Source organism: Coregonus lavaretus (assembly GCF_964263955.1).
Source record: "Coregonus lavaretus genome assembly, chromosome: 8".
Classification (NCBI taxonomy): Eukaryota; Metazoa; Chordata; class Actinopteri; order Salmoniformes; family Salmonidae; genus Coregonus; species Coregonus lavaretus.
The window spans coordinates 24,416,486-24,430,286 of record NC_139995.1 but is presented as its reverse complement, the minus strand read 5'-3'; the positions used below and the strand labels follow the sequence as shown (position 1 = coordinate 24,430,286).

Here is a 13,801-nt window from a genome sequence, read left to right as displayed (position 1 = left end):
TCAGGCCTTTTGCAGCTTTCATTTCTATATTTCATTTTTATCGAATATTTGTTTGCATGTCAATTGGGTACCTAACAGGTTCCATAAACTAATTCTGCCATGTAACCACCACTTGGCCAGTATTGTTATAGGTTGAGCAAAGAAAAGTTTAGGCTACAACAGCGAGGTGACAGATAAGATGCATCAAACTACGCAGATTTCTCTCTGTCTATAGAAAAACATCAATGTCATTAAACTCACTGACCCTCCTGGTGTCTGCCCCTCCTCCCTGCCTCCCTGAGGTCAAAAGTGTGGGAACATGTTATTCTCTGTCTGCCCTCTCCTCTCAATGGATTTCCGTGTGTGTGTAGGCTGAGATTGTGGGTAGGCGGGGCTAGTTGCTACTCCTGGTTGCCAGAGAGAAACCCGGTGCATGCGGCTACTGGTGCACTCCCCAGACAATGGCAGTGCTGCTTAGCATTCAGCACGAGAGGCCAAGGCGGCGCTTCCCACCATCTGACAACAAAGGCCCAGGTCAGCCTACAGTAGTGCCCTATAAAATCTGCGTTGCGGACGGAATCACGGAATCTAGACATTCAGACGGATTTCAACATTATACATTTTTTTATTGATTTGTCGAAGTTAATCATAAGACATGAACAAAATGCATCAGTGATTCGTATTTTCCTGCAACTTTCTGAAACGTACAGGAATGCCCCTGTGTGTGTGTGGTGCGCATGCATATGTGTACACTTTAGCGATGATGCTAATGATGACCGTCTTCTGGTAGAGATGGAAAGGCTTTCCAAAAACCCTTCTCAATTAATGGTTAACTACAAAGTAGCCTATGCCTACCTGGTAGAATGATATCATGATATAAATTTGTTTTGCAAACTCTGCAGTCATATGAGCTCTACAGAAACATTGCTAACCAAACAATGGATTCTGGCTGGTGCCCAAAATCAAAATGTCTTAGATTTTTCCCAGACATGGTCTCCTGATGTGGTTTAATCATTGTTGTGGACTTACAGTGTATTTGGAAAGTATTCAGACCCCTTGACTTTTCCCACATTTTGTTACGTTACAGCCTTATTCTAAAATGGATTAAATAAATATTTGTCCTCCTTAATCTATACACAATACTCCATAATAACAAAGCGAAAATAGGTTTTTATGTTCTTTTGCGAATGTATTAATAATAAAAAACAGATATACCTTATTTACATAAGCATTCAGACCATTTGCTATGATACTCGAAATAGAGCTCAGGTCCATCCTGTTTCCATTGATCATCCTTGATGTTTCTACAACTTGATTGGAGTCCCCCTGTGGTACTCCAATGTTTCTACTATTGATTGGACATGATTTGGAAAGGCACACACCTGTCTATATAAGGTCCCACAGTTGACAGTGCATGTCAGAGCAAAAACCAAGCAATGAGGTGGAAGGAATTGACCGTAGAGCCCACAGACAGGATTGTGTCGAGGCACAGATCTGGGAAAGGGCACCAAAAAATGTCTGCAGCATTGAAGGTCTCCAAGAGAACAGTGTCCTCCATCATTCTTAAATGGAAGAAGTTTGGAACCACCAAGTCTCCTCCTAGAGCTGACCGCCCGGCCAAACTGAGCAATCAGGGGAGAAGGGCCTTGTTCAGGGAGGTGACCAAGAACCCGATGGTCACTCTGAAGGAGCTCTAGAGTTCCTCTGTGGAGATGGGAGAACCTTACAGAAGGACAACCATCTCTGCAGCTCACCAACAATCAGGCCTTTATGGTAGAGTGGCCAGACGGAAGCCACTCCTCAGTAAAAGGCACATGACAGCCTGCTTGGAGTATGCCAAAAGGCATCTAAAGACTCTCAGACCATGAGAAACAAGATTCTCTGGTCTGATGAAACCAAGATTGAACTCTTTGGCCTAATTGCCAAGCGTCACGTCTGGAGGAAACCTGGCACCATCCCTACGGTGAAGCATGGTGGTGGCAGCATGATGCTGTGGGGATGTTTTTCAGCGGCAGGGACTGGGAGACTAGTCCGGATCGAGGGAAAGATGAACGGAGCAAAGTACAGAGAGATCCTTGATGAAAACCTGCTCCAGAGCGCTCAGGACCTCAGACTGGGGTGAAGGTTCACCTTCCAACAGGATAACGACACTAAGCACACAGCCAAGACAACGCAGGAGTGGCTTTGGGACAAGTCTCTGAATGTCCTTGAGTGGCCCAGCCAGAGCCCGGACTTGAACCCGATCGAACATCTCTGGAGAGACCTGAAAATAGCTGTGCAGCGATGCTCCCCATCCAACCTGACAGAGCTTAAGAGGATCTGCAGAGAAGAATGCGAGAAACTCCCAAAATACAAGTGTGCCAAGCTTGTAGCGTCATACCCAAGAAGACTCGAGGCTGTAATTGCTGCCAAAGGTGCTTCAACAAGGTACTGATGAAAGAGTCCGAATACTTATGTAAATGTTATATTTCAGCTTTTTATTTTTAATAACTTTGCTAACATTTCTAAAAACCTGTTTTTGCTTTGTCATTATGGGGTATTGTGTGTAGATTGATGAGAAAAAAAAACTATTTAATCAATTTTAGAATAATGCTGTAACGTAACAAAAGGCCACCCTTCTCCCCACTCGCTCACTCTTTATTTTGTATAATTTTTTATTCAACTCTTTCTACCGTCATCGCTTTATTCTTGTCTTCCACTTTACTTTCTAATATTATTTTGGTATTATCTTATCATGAGCAAATTAACTTGTTAAAATGAATTAATGTGGCATTATGGGTGTGTTCCACTGATTAGAAACAGCATGGAACAGTGAGGTTATTGTTAGAATTCAGTGCAGCCTTTGATGTTATTGATCATAAATTGTTATTGAAGAAACTCACTTGCTATGGCTTTACATCACCTGCCATCACATGGTTGGAGAGTTATTTATCCAATAGAACCCAGAGTGTTCTTCAATGGAAGCTTCTCTAATTAAGCAATAATGCCCGAGAGGGTGTGGTATATGGCCAATATACCACGGCTAAGGGCTGTTCTTAAACACGACGCTAAGTTACAAACGTAATTAGAGCAGTAAAAATAACTGTTTTGTCATACCCGTGGTATACGGTCTGATATATCATGGCTGTCAGCCAATCAGCATTCAGGGCTTGATCCACCCAGTTTATAACATCAGTTATACAACGGGTGGGTATAATCCTGAATGCTGATTGGTTAAAACCGCATTCAAGCCGGTGTCTATTCCACAAGTTACCACCGGCTAAATCTATGATGTTAAAATGCCTATTTACTCTGTTCCATCTGACTGTGCAATCCATTGTCTCATCAGCCCAGCCAGGCACTTTATGAACTTGATCTCCACTATAAAAAGAATCTAGACATTATCTCACATTTCTTTTCGACTAACATTTTATATATACAGTTGAAGTTGGAAGTTTACATACACCTTAGCCAAATAAATTTAAACTCAGTTTTTCACAATTCCTGACATTTAATCCTAGTAAAAATTCCCTGTCTTAGGTCAGTTATGATCACCACTTTATTTTAAGAATGTGGAATGTCAGAATAGTAGTAGAGAGTGATTTATTTCAGCTTTTATTTAATCACATTCCCAGTTGGTCAGAAGTTTACATACACTCAATTAGTATTTGGTAGCATTGCCTTTAAATTGTTTAACTTGGGTCAAAAGTTTCAGGTAGTCTTCCACAAGCTTCCCACAATAAGTTGGGTGAATTTGGCCCATTCCTCCTGATAGAGCTGGTGTAACTGAGTCAGGTTTGTAGTCAGGTTTGCCACCCCCGTGCTTCACGGTTGGGATGGTGTTCTTCGGCTTGCAAGCACTCCCTTTTTCCTCCAAACATAACGATGGTCATTATGGCCAAACAGTTCAATTTTTTTTCATCAGACCAGAGGACATTTCTCCAAAAAGTACGATCTTTGTCCCCATGTGCAGTTGCAAACCGTAGTCTGGCTTTTTTATGGCGGTTTTGGAGCGGTGGCTTCTTCCTTGCTGAGCGGCCTTTCAGGTTATGTCGATGTAGGACTTGTTTTACTGTGGATATAGATACTTTTGTACCTGTTTCCTCCAGCATCTTCACAAGGTCCTTTGCTGTCGTTCTGGGATTGATTTGCACTTTTTGCACCAAAGTACGTTCATCTCTAGGAGACAGAACGCGTCTCCTTCCTGAGTGGTATGACAGCTGCGTGGTCCCATGGTGTTTATACTTGCGTACTATTGTTTGTACAGAAGAACGTGGTACCTTCAGGCGTTTGGAAATTGTTCCCAAGGATGAACCAGACTTGTGGAGGTCTACAATTGTTTTTCTGAGGTCTTGGCTGATTTCTTTTGATTTTCCCATGATGTCAAGCAAAGAGGCACTGAGTTTGAAGGTAGGCCTTGAAATACATCCACAGGTACACCTCCAATTGACTCAAATGATGTCAATTAGCCTATCCGAAGCCAATCTAAAGCCATGACATCATTTCCCAAGCTGTTTAAAGGCACAGTCAACTTAGTGTATGTAAACTTCTGACCCACTGGAATTGTGATACAGTGAATTATAAGTGAAATAATCTGTCTTTAAACAATTGTTGGAAAAATTACTTGTGTCTTTCACAAAGTAGATGTCCTAACCGACTTGCCAAAACTATAGTTTGTTAACAAGACATTTGTGGAGTGGTTGAAAAATAAGTTTTAATGACTCCAACCTAAGTGTATGTAAACTTCCGACTTCAACTGTATATATACAAAGAACTATCAATAGAAAACAGGTCAAACTAAACAGAGTGCAACTAGTTTGCTGTCTTTCCAGCTTCAGTTTGAAGTGATTGTGTTATTGGCTAGCTCCTCTGAACAAGTGTCCTGACGAGAGAGCACATTTTCTACACCAGGTGAAATCGCACATCATTATCTCATTGTTATAAAGGTATCCAAATGTCACTAGAAAACAGCTAAAACAAACGCAAATGCAGCTACTTTGCTGTTATTCTGGCTGCACTGTTTGACGTGACTACAAGTTAGCCGTAGTTGGCTAGCTAGCAAGCAAGGGATAAGAACGTTGCCAGCCAGTATGGCAATGGAACATTTAGAAAGTACTGAACGACTGTGTCTCGTCTCTGGCAACCGAACCAATAGAACGAACAACCAGCCGGCTTGGGTAGCAACCCTAGATTTGTGTCGGGACTATATCTTGTGGAAGGATGAAATAGTATGAATAAATTAATCAATAACATTTTTTATGAAAATATGTCAATCATTATTTGAATATGTTGGGAACCCGTTGTATTAAAGTGTTGATGTACTTAAATATGTACAGTACAGTGTCCCTCATTGCAGTTGCCTTGGGCCGTTACTCTTCTCTATTTCTACAAATGATTTGCCACTGGTCTTAAACGATGCTAGAATGTCTATATGTGGATGATTCCACACTGAACATGTCAGCACCCAAAGCCAGTGAGCTCACTGAAATTCTAAATAAGGAGTTAGTCAGTATCAGAATGGGTGATTTAATAATAAACTGGTCTTAAATACATCTAAAACTAAAAGCATTGTATTTGGTTCAAAACATTCTCTACGACCTAAACCTCAACTGGAGTTATGCATAGAAAATATTTGCCTGTGTGTAGGCTACCTGCATGCACAGGCTACTGTAGCTACTGACGTTACAGGCTTGATTCAGATTTTTTAATTTTTTATTAGAGAACAATGGATTAACTTTTTCAATGCTAGTTAAGGATACTATAGTTATCACGTTTCACATTGGATTTCTTAACTACAAAAAGGTATGATGTGTTTTTATTTTAAATCTGTTGCCGCTCTGCACACACAAGCTTGTTAGCTAGCGGCATTATGTATAATGTAATGGAACTGAGTCATGATCAAGGGCTAGCACTGGTCCAATGTTAGTTCAGCCAAACCTCTGAAGTTCAAAAACATTCAAAGTTCCTTCATAGAAGCCGCTCCTCCGTAGGTATAATTCTGTGGGCCTAATTCTGATAATTCATATCATAACAACAACATGCCCAGCGCTCTCCTCACCCGCAGAATTTCAGTCGCATGTCGCACACTACACTTGTCTGTCCAATGCATGTACATAGCTTTGCCCCCTCCATAGCAAGCTGTACTATCCATTTGGTGAAGTCATTTATTGTTGAGCTAAATGTTTAAAAAAATATCGATTTCAGAGGTTTAAAAAGGAAAAGAAAGGAACTAAATAAACATTTTTTTTGGTTAGAACCGGTTCAGAACTTTATTTTGCTGCTCGGAACAGTGGAACGGAACCAAAAAAATTATGATTCTAATCAGAACGAAACGATGGGAAAATAATTTTGGTTCCAACCCCTGGAACTAACATCAACAACATGCATACCAGTCTTTGCTGTTTGAGTGTTTTTATGAGAAATATTACTGTGATGAAAATTCCAGATTGTCTGCATAATCAAATACAGTGCCTTGCAAAAGTATTCAGCCCCCTTGGCATTTTTCCTATTTTGTTGCATTACAACCTGTAATTTAAATTGATTTTTATTTGGATTTCATGGAATAGACATACACAAAATAGTCCAAATTGGTGAAGTGAAATGAAAAAAATTACTTGTTTCAAAAAAAAAAAAAAAAAAGTAATAAAGGAAAAGTGGTGCGTGCATATGTATTCACCCCCTTTGCTATGAAGCCCCTAAATAAGATCTGGTGCAACCAATTACCTTCAGAAGTCACATAATTAGTTAGATTGCACACAGGTGGACTTTATTTAAGTGTCACATGATCTGTCACATAATCTCAGTATATATACACCTGTTCTGAAAGGCCCCAGAGTCTGCAACACCACTAAGCAAGGAGCACCACCAAGCAAACGGCACCATGAAGACCAAGGAGCTCTCCAAACAGGTCAGGGACAAAGTTGTGGAGAAGTACAGATCAGGGTTGGGTTATAAAAAAATATCAGAAACTTTGAACATCCCACGGAGCACCATTAAATCCATTATAAAAAATTTTTATAATATGGCACCACAACAAACCTGCCAAGAGAGGGCCGCCCACCAAAACTCACGGACCAGGCAAGGAGGGCATTAATCAGAGGCAACAAAGAGACCAAAGATAACCCTGAAGGAGCTGCAAAGCTCCACAGCGGAGATTGGAGTATCTGTCCATAGGACCACTTTAAGCCGTACACTACACAGAGCTGGGCTTTACGGAAGAGTGGCCAGAAAAAAGCCATTGCTTAAAGAATAAAATAAGCAAACACGTTTGGTGTTCGCCAAAAGGCATGTGGGAGACTCCCCAAACATATGGAAGAAGGTACTCTGGTCAGATGAGACTAAAATTGAGCTTTTTGGCCATCAAGGAAAACGCTATGTCTGGCACAAACACAACACCTCTAGTCAGAATTGAAGGAATGATGGATGGCGCTAAATACAGGAAAATTCTTGAGGGAAACCTATTTCAGTCTTCCAGAGATTTGAGACTGGGACGGAGGTTCACCTTCCAGCAGGACAATGACCTATGCTTAACTGCTAAAGCAACACTTGAGTGGTTTAAGGGGAAATATTTAAATGTCTTGGAATGGCCTAGTCAAAGCCCAGACCTCAATCCAACTGAAAATCTGTGGTATGACTTAAAGATTGGTGTACACCAGCGGAACTCATCCAACTTGAAGGAGCTGGAGCAGTTTTGCCTTGAAGAATGGCCAAAAATCTCAGTGGCTAGATGTGCCAAGCTTATAGAGACATACCCCAAGAGACGTGTAGCTGTAATTGCTGCAAAAGGTGGCTCTACAAAGTATTGACTTTGGGAGGGGGTGAATGGTTATCCACGCTCAAGTTTTCAGTTTTTTTGTCTTATTTCTTGTTTGTTTCACAAGAAAATATTTTGCATCTTCAAAGTGGTAGTCGTGTTGTGTAAATCAAATAATACAAACCTCCCCAAAATATATTTTAATTCCAGTTTGTAAGTCAACAAAATAGGAAAAATTCCAAGTGGGGTGAATACTTTCGCAAGCCACTGTAACATTCAGCTCAGACCCCCATACATACCCCACAAGACATGCCACCAGGGGTCTCTTCACGGTCCCCGAGTCCAAAACGAATTCACAGTATTATACAGAGCCATGGGGAACTCCCTTCCATCTGCAATTACTCAAGCAAACAGCAAAACTACCTTTAAAAAAATGTATTAAACAAAATCTCATGGAATGGCGTGGACTGTGAGGGGACAAACAGACACGCTCTAACATGCACATAATTTTTTTGTTATATTGTTTTGTATACATTTTTCGTGGTTTGTATGTTGTTGTATTTTAAATTTGTGACTGTCCTTGTCTATCAGTGCTTTCTTACTTGTCATGTCTTGTTTTTGTGTGGACCCCAGGAAGAGTATCTGCTGCTTCTGCAAAAGCTAATGGGGATCCAAATAACCCGTTAGAGTTTAGGACAGGTGCGTCATGTTGAAATGTTCTCATAAGCCCACTCACTGTTGGCGATAAAAATAAACTGCTGAGGAGTTCTGAGTTAGCATTCAGACGGCCCAGGTCTAGCCTACGCCTTGCAGGCAGGGAGTGTCTCACTCCTCAACCTCCTTTCTAGGTGTTTTAACTGATTCTTGTACTTAAATATCTTTGAATTTACAGACGAGAGACCTAGTGCTATTTTGCACTGTGAATGTTAGATTATATGCTGGTTACTAGTTTATAGGTATGCCAAAGTGCAGTCATTTGAACCCCAACATTTAGCCTAGAGAATCATTTTGCAGTGCTTTCAGGCGTCCGCAACTGCTTCTGTATGTTATGGAGGGATAGTGTCCTCAAACTGATTTAAAAGCCCAAGGCACACTTTGATGGCTGTTACTAAAGACCGGAGACTTTTCATTTAAATTATAGTTAAGTCAACCGTACATTTTCTCAAGAATCTTACTCCAAGATCTGCTAAAGGGGTCTGAATAAGCTAAATTCCCATGCATTGTCAGTAGTAGGCCAACTGTAGTGAGAGAGCAGTCCCAGGCCACAGCAGGCAGCATCTTGAACCCTGTGTTTATTCAGTGCTGTGAGAGCCTGGTCTGGTGGGCCAGCAGAGTGGAATACAGTGAAGAGGTGGTTTTGTGTCTGCACAATCTGGCCTCCAGTCACATCCTGTGCCTCCGCTCTGAACCCGCTGCACTCTGCCTCAGGTAGGCTATAGCTCCAGGCTGCTACTGCTACAGGCTATAGCTACAGGGCAGACTGGGAGGGAGCCTCAGGGTAAGTCACTGTACTATTAGACGGGTAGAGAAGAAGATTCTGTAGTAAGGCACTAAACCATAATTGCTCCAGGGTCGCCGTTGATAATGGCAGACCCTGCCACTCTCTGAGGGTGTCTCGGGCAGTTGGGATGTCGGATAGGATTAAATGCATAGAAATAGAATGAATAGAACGGACATCATGAATGGGGACTCCCATATTCTATTCATTCAATTTTTTAAATACATTTAATCATATCCGATAGGCGAAGTCCAGATAACTTTTGAAAAACTGGGCTCTGGTGATTTTTTTGTTGTTGAGATTTCTGCCAACATTTTGTCTGGAATTGATTCTCACAGCAACACTTTTTAGTTCATGTAATTTGTTTGTGGAGCAGTCAAGTCAGCAGAAAATCCTATTTGACTTTCTAACTCTGAACTACTCCCTCTCCCTTTCTCTTGTTATATCAGCACCTCTCTCTCTGTCTCTCTCCCACATACACACTCAGCACATAAGTGGCTTTACATTAAGCTAATGATGATGCAGGGACCCCAGCGGCTTTTCCTCTTTTGCTGGCTCTGAATGGGGCAGGTCGTGGACAGGGGGGTGGCCTTCAAAGGCAAAATAGGGGTCGGGACTCAGGAGGAATAGAGTGTGGGGGGATTGCCTGTAGCAGTGGCCCCAGAATTGGTAATGAACTAACTTGCAGAACCTGGTGATCTATATCAGAGCCTGAACCTGAGATGGGCTTTGGGGTTATGTTTAGGATTTTAGAGACAGGCCTGGCAGGGAGGCCAAGGAGCAGATTGGCTCAGAAAGTTGGTGTTTGATTTGTCTGTGTTAGCATCAGGGTGCAGTGTCTGTGTCTACTGAGCTGTGATAGGTGCCCTTCTATGCCCTTCACAGATCACTGTTTTACATATATGTAAAAAGGTTGCTGTCTGGGGCAGACCAGGCTTTCCCTTTCCTGGTTTCACTGTGTTCAGTCTGCTGAATCAAAACCTGACATGTTTTCTAATAACCCCCCCCCCCCCAAAAAAAGATTGTTTCAACAAGTAGCCTAAGTTCCCTACAGTTGCTATAGCCCACTTGTTATCCAGTCCCTATTGGCCACATGTAGCTATGAGCTGATTACCTGGCTGTGCATAATTGTACAGGCATTCGTTTTCTCTCGTCTGATCCCTTGGCCTTTTGTTACTCTAATAGATGACATATTTTCCTCCGCTGTCGCTGCAGAAACTAAATAAATCTCAGACTGACTAATTAGTGTGGTCAGCCACTCTCATGAGTGGCTTGTGCTTGCAGGGTTGAGTGGGTAGTGCCAGTGCCTCTGATGGTAATATGTAGGTATGCTTGTCACTGTAAGGCCCAGTGCAATTTGGCTTTCATTTTTACATTTACGTCATTTAGCAGACGCTCTTATCCAGAGCGACTTACAGTTAGTGCATACATTATTCTTTTTAATTTTCATACCCCATGGGAATCGAACCCACAACCCTGGCGTTGCAAACGCCATGCTCTACCAACTGAGCTACCTCCCTGCCGGCCATTCCCTCCCCTACCCTGGACGACGCTGGGCCAATTGTGCGCCGCCCCATTGGTCTCCCGGTTGCGGCCGGCTACAGCAGAGCCTGGATTCGAACCAGGATCTCTAGTGGCACAGCTAGCACTGCATAACAAGATATGGTAGCTAGGACACTGGCTTTTGTTGACACCAGTTGCTTCCCCTCCAGTTGCCCTTAAGATTCAAGTCTAAGCCACATGTTGCCAAATGCATTGATGGATTCACAATCTTTATGAATAATTTTGTTTGAACAAAGTCTTGCAAAGGGATTTGGTTATGCAATTCAGCGCTAAAGAGCAATTGCAGCAATCGGATCAGATTGTAATTTCAGTAAGAGTCATGCGGTCCCTCCTGCCAAATCCCTGGGGGTGTCAGCTGTCTCGTCTCACCTGATCATTTTCCCCTCTGCAGTCATGCAGCCTGCTAACCTCTGACCCCTGAAGCCAGTGGAGATAAGGGCCCCTGCAGGAAAGGAAAAAGTGAGTGAGGGAGAGAGTGAGATTGGGGGGAGGAGGGTGGGATTTCGGGAATGGCAAAAAAGTTTGAGGGGAAAGCAAGAAAGCCAGACGCTCTTATTTCCTTGTAATCATGTGACCAGTGTGTGTGTGTGTGTGTGCCTCTGTCTGTAAGTCCCAACAAACTGCCTGAACAGGTTACTGAGGTCCTCTCCTCTGTCTGGCATCCCTCTGCCCTCTTTTCATCAGTCTCATCACTCTTTAGCAGTCACTGATAAACATCAGAGTCCTGACTCATGATCACGTCAACAACCCTATCTGGAAATAGAAAGCCTGGCCCTGGTTAAGGGGATCTTTTAAGTAGACTAGGCCTAGATGTGAGACAGTACATTTAAGGAATGTATTTTAAGCAGTCATGATTGACCTATTGAGTTAAGAGATTCTAAAATTACCTTTGAATTTGGTACCTTGAATTAACTTAATTTTTTGAATAAAATCAGCCATCTGGAATGCTAACATTCCTAGAGTGGGAGTTTTGGAAATCCATGTCGGGATTTCCCTTTGACACGCACACTCCCTGGTAAAGGAACACAGTGTACTCTTGGAGATGGAGCATTTAGGGAGGGGGGCAAGCAGTGTCGGGTATTGGGGAAACATTGGCAAAAAAATTGCTAAAGGAACTAGAGAACTTGCAGACAAAGACGTGATAAACTTGTACTGTACGAAAGTTTGAATTGAAAGAATAGTGGTTTTACCAGATGTAAGAAATTGCTGTTTAGTACAGAACATTAATGTCCCAAAGCATGTGAATGTGTCCCTGCTGTTGTTGACCTTGTTGATGCCCCCACCTTTGACCCGTTTTGGCCTTAAGTTGACCCTTTTCCAGAATTTTCCTTAATATGACGCGTCCCAGGATCCCTCGGGTTCAGCCATCCCTGGACGACCGCATCTTCCCCACACAGCCCGGTGTCACTGCCGTCTACAGCGTGAGTACACACACACACACACACTGCACCACAGATGCATACGCTCATACCACACATGCTGGTTGTGAACAATAGCAAGCATGCCTCACAACCACATATCTCATGTCTGACACACTGCAGGGCGCCAGACTGCGACCATTTAGTCACATTTTGCGACCCTTTGACTTGGCTCTGTGAGTTAAATGTTTCATTGGTCGCATCGGTGCTAGCTGCATATTCTACATGGTCACTAGGGGTGTCACGGTTCACCAAACCCACAGTTTGATATTGTGTTTTTGGGGTCACGTTTCGGTACAGCAGGAAAATGTAATGCAATTAACAATGTTCAGCATTCACAATGTTCCTGGCATTGCCTGTTGTGACAGGATTGTTATGTTGGGCCTAGTGCTGTTACGGTGACCGTATTACTGCCACACCGGCGGTCATGAGTCATGTCGGCAGTCAAATTCCACGTGACCGTTTAGTCACGGTAATTAGGATTCTCCAAGCTCTGATGCTGCTGCTGGTCATTAGTAGCCTACCAAACTTGCTAACTGCCTGGTACTCAGCACTCTATTTTCCCTCTAATCACTCTGACATCAATGCAAATGTAATCGAAAACACTTCATGAGAGTCCATGAGCTCATATTGTGCAACATTTCTATAGGCTATGCAATTCCGTGAGTAAACAGTGATGGCCTCTTTTTAAAAAGAGGATCCCATCAGCTTTATATAGGCTAGGCCTACTATATTTATTTCTCAACTTTCCTAATATTAAGCACATTGCTTCTCTTTACAACAGGAGTATAGCCTACCTGGCTGGCATGAATATGAACCACGGGAAAAGCCTCCTCCATTCGCTATTTAAGTGCATAGATTTACATTTACATTTAAGTCATTTAGCAGACGCTCCTATCCAGAGCGACTTACAAATTGGTGCATTCAATTTAGGAAAGCCAGTGGGACAACCACATCTTGATCACAGTAAGTACACTTCTTCAAACAAGCAGCTGTGAGCAAAGTCAGTGCAATCAGGGACAACTACATCTCGATCACAATAAGTACATTTCTTTAAACAAGTCAGTGCTAGCAGGTGAAATAAGTCAGGTGTTAGTTTAGACAAAAGACAGTGGTAGTAAAGGGGGGGGTAGAAGGATTACTATTCCAGGTATTCCTTAAAGAGGTAGGGTTTCAAGTGTCTCCGGAAGGTGGTCAGTGACTCCACTGTCCTGGCGTCGTGGGGGAGCTTGTTCCACCATTGGGGTGCCAGAGCAGCGAATAGCTTTGACTGGGCTGAGCGGGAACTGTGCTTCCGTAGAGGTAGGGGGGCTAGCAGGCCAGAGGTGGATGAACGTAGTGCCCTCGTTTGGGTGTAGGGTCTGATCAGCCTGATGATAAGGAGGTGCTGTTCCCCTCACAGCTCCATAGGCAAGCACCATGGTTTTGTAGTAGATGCAAGCTTCAACTGGAAGCCAGTGGAGTGTGCGGAGGAGCGGGGTGACGTGAGAGAACTTGGGAAGGTTGAACACCAGACGGGCTGCAGCGTTCTGGATAAGTTGCAGGGGTTTAATGGCACAGGCAGGGAGCCCAGCCAACAGCGAGTTGCAGTAATCCAGACGGGAGATGACA

General features: G+C 42.9%; 1 protein-coding gene across 1 annotated transcript in view; it reads left to right on the top strand.

Annotated features, from left to right (window-relative positions):
* LOC311134380 (eukaryotic translation initiation factor 4 gamma 3-like) overlaps window positions 1–13,801 on the top strand; it is a 73,323-nt gene that overhangs the window by 2,268 nt on the left and 57,254 nt on the right. The window contains exon 2 of the mRNA XM_084168036.1: window positions 12,121–12,193. Coding sequence (XP_084024162.1) covers window positions 12,121–12,193 — 73 coding nt within the window. The remainder of the gene's footprint in view (window positions 1–12,120; window positions 12,194–13,801) is intronic.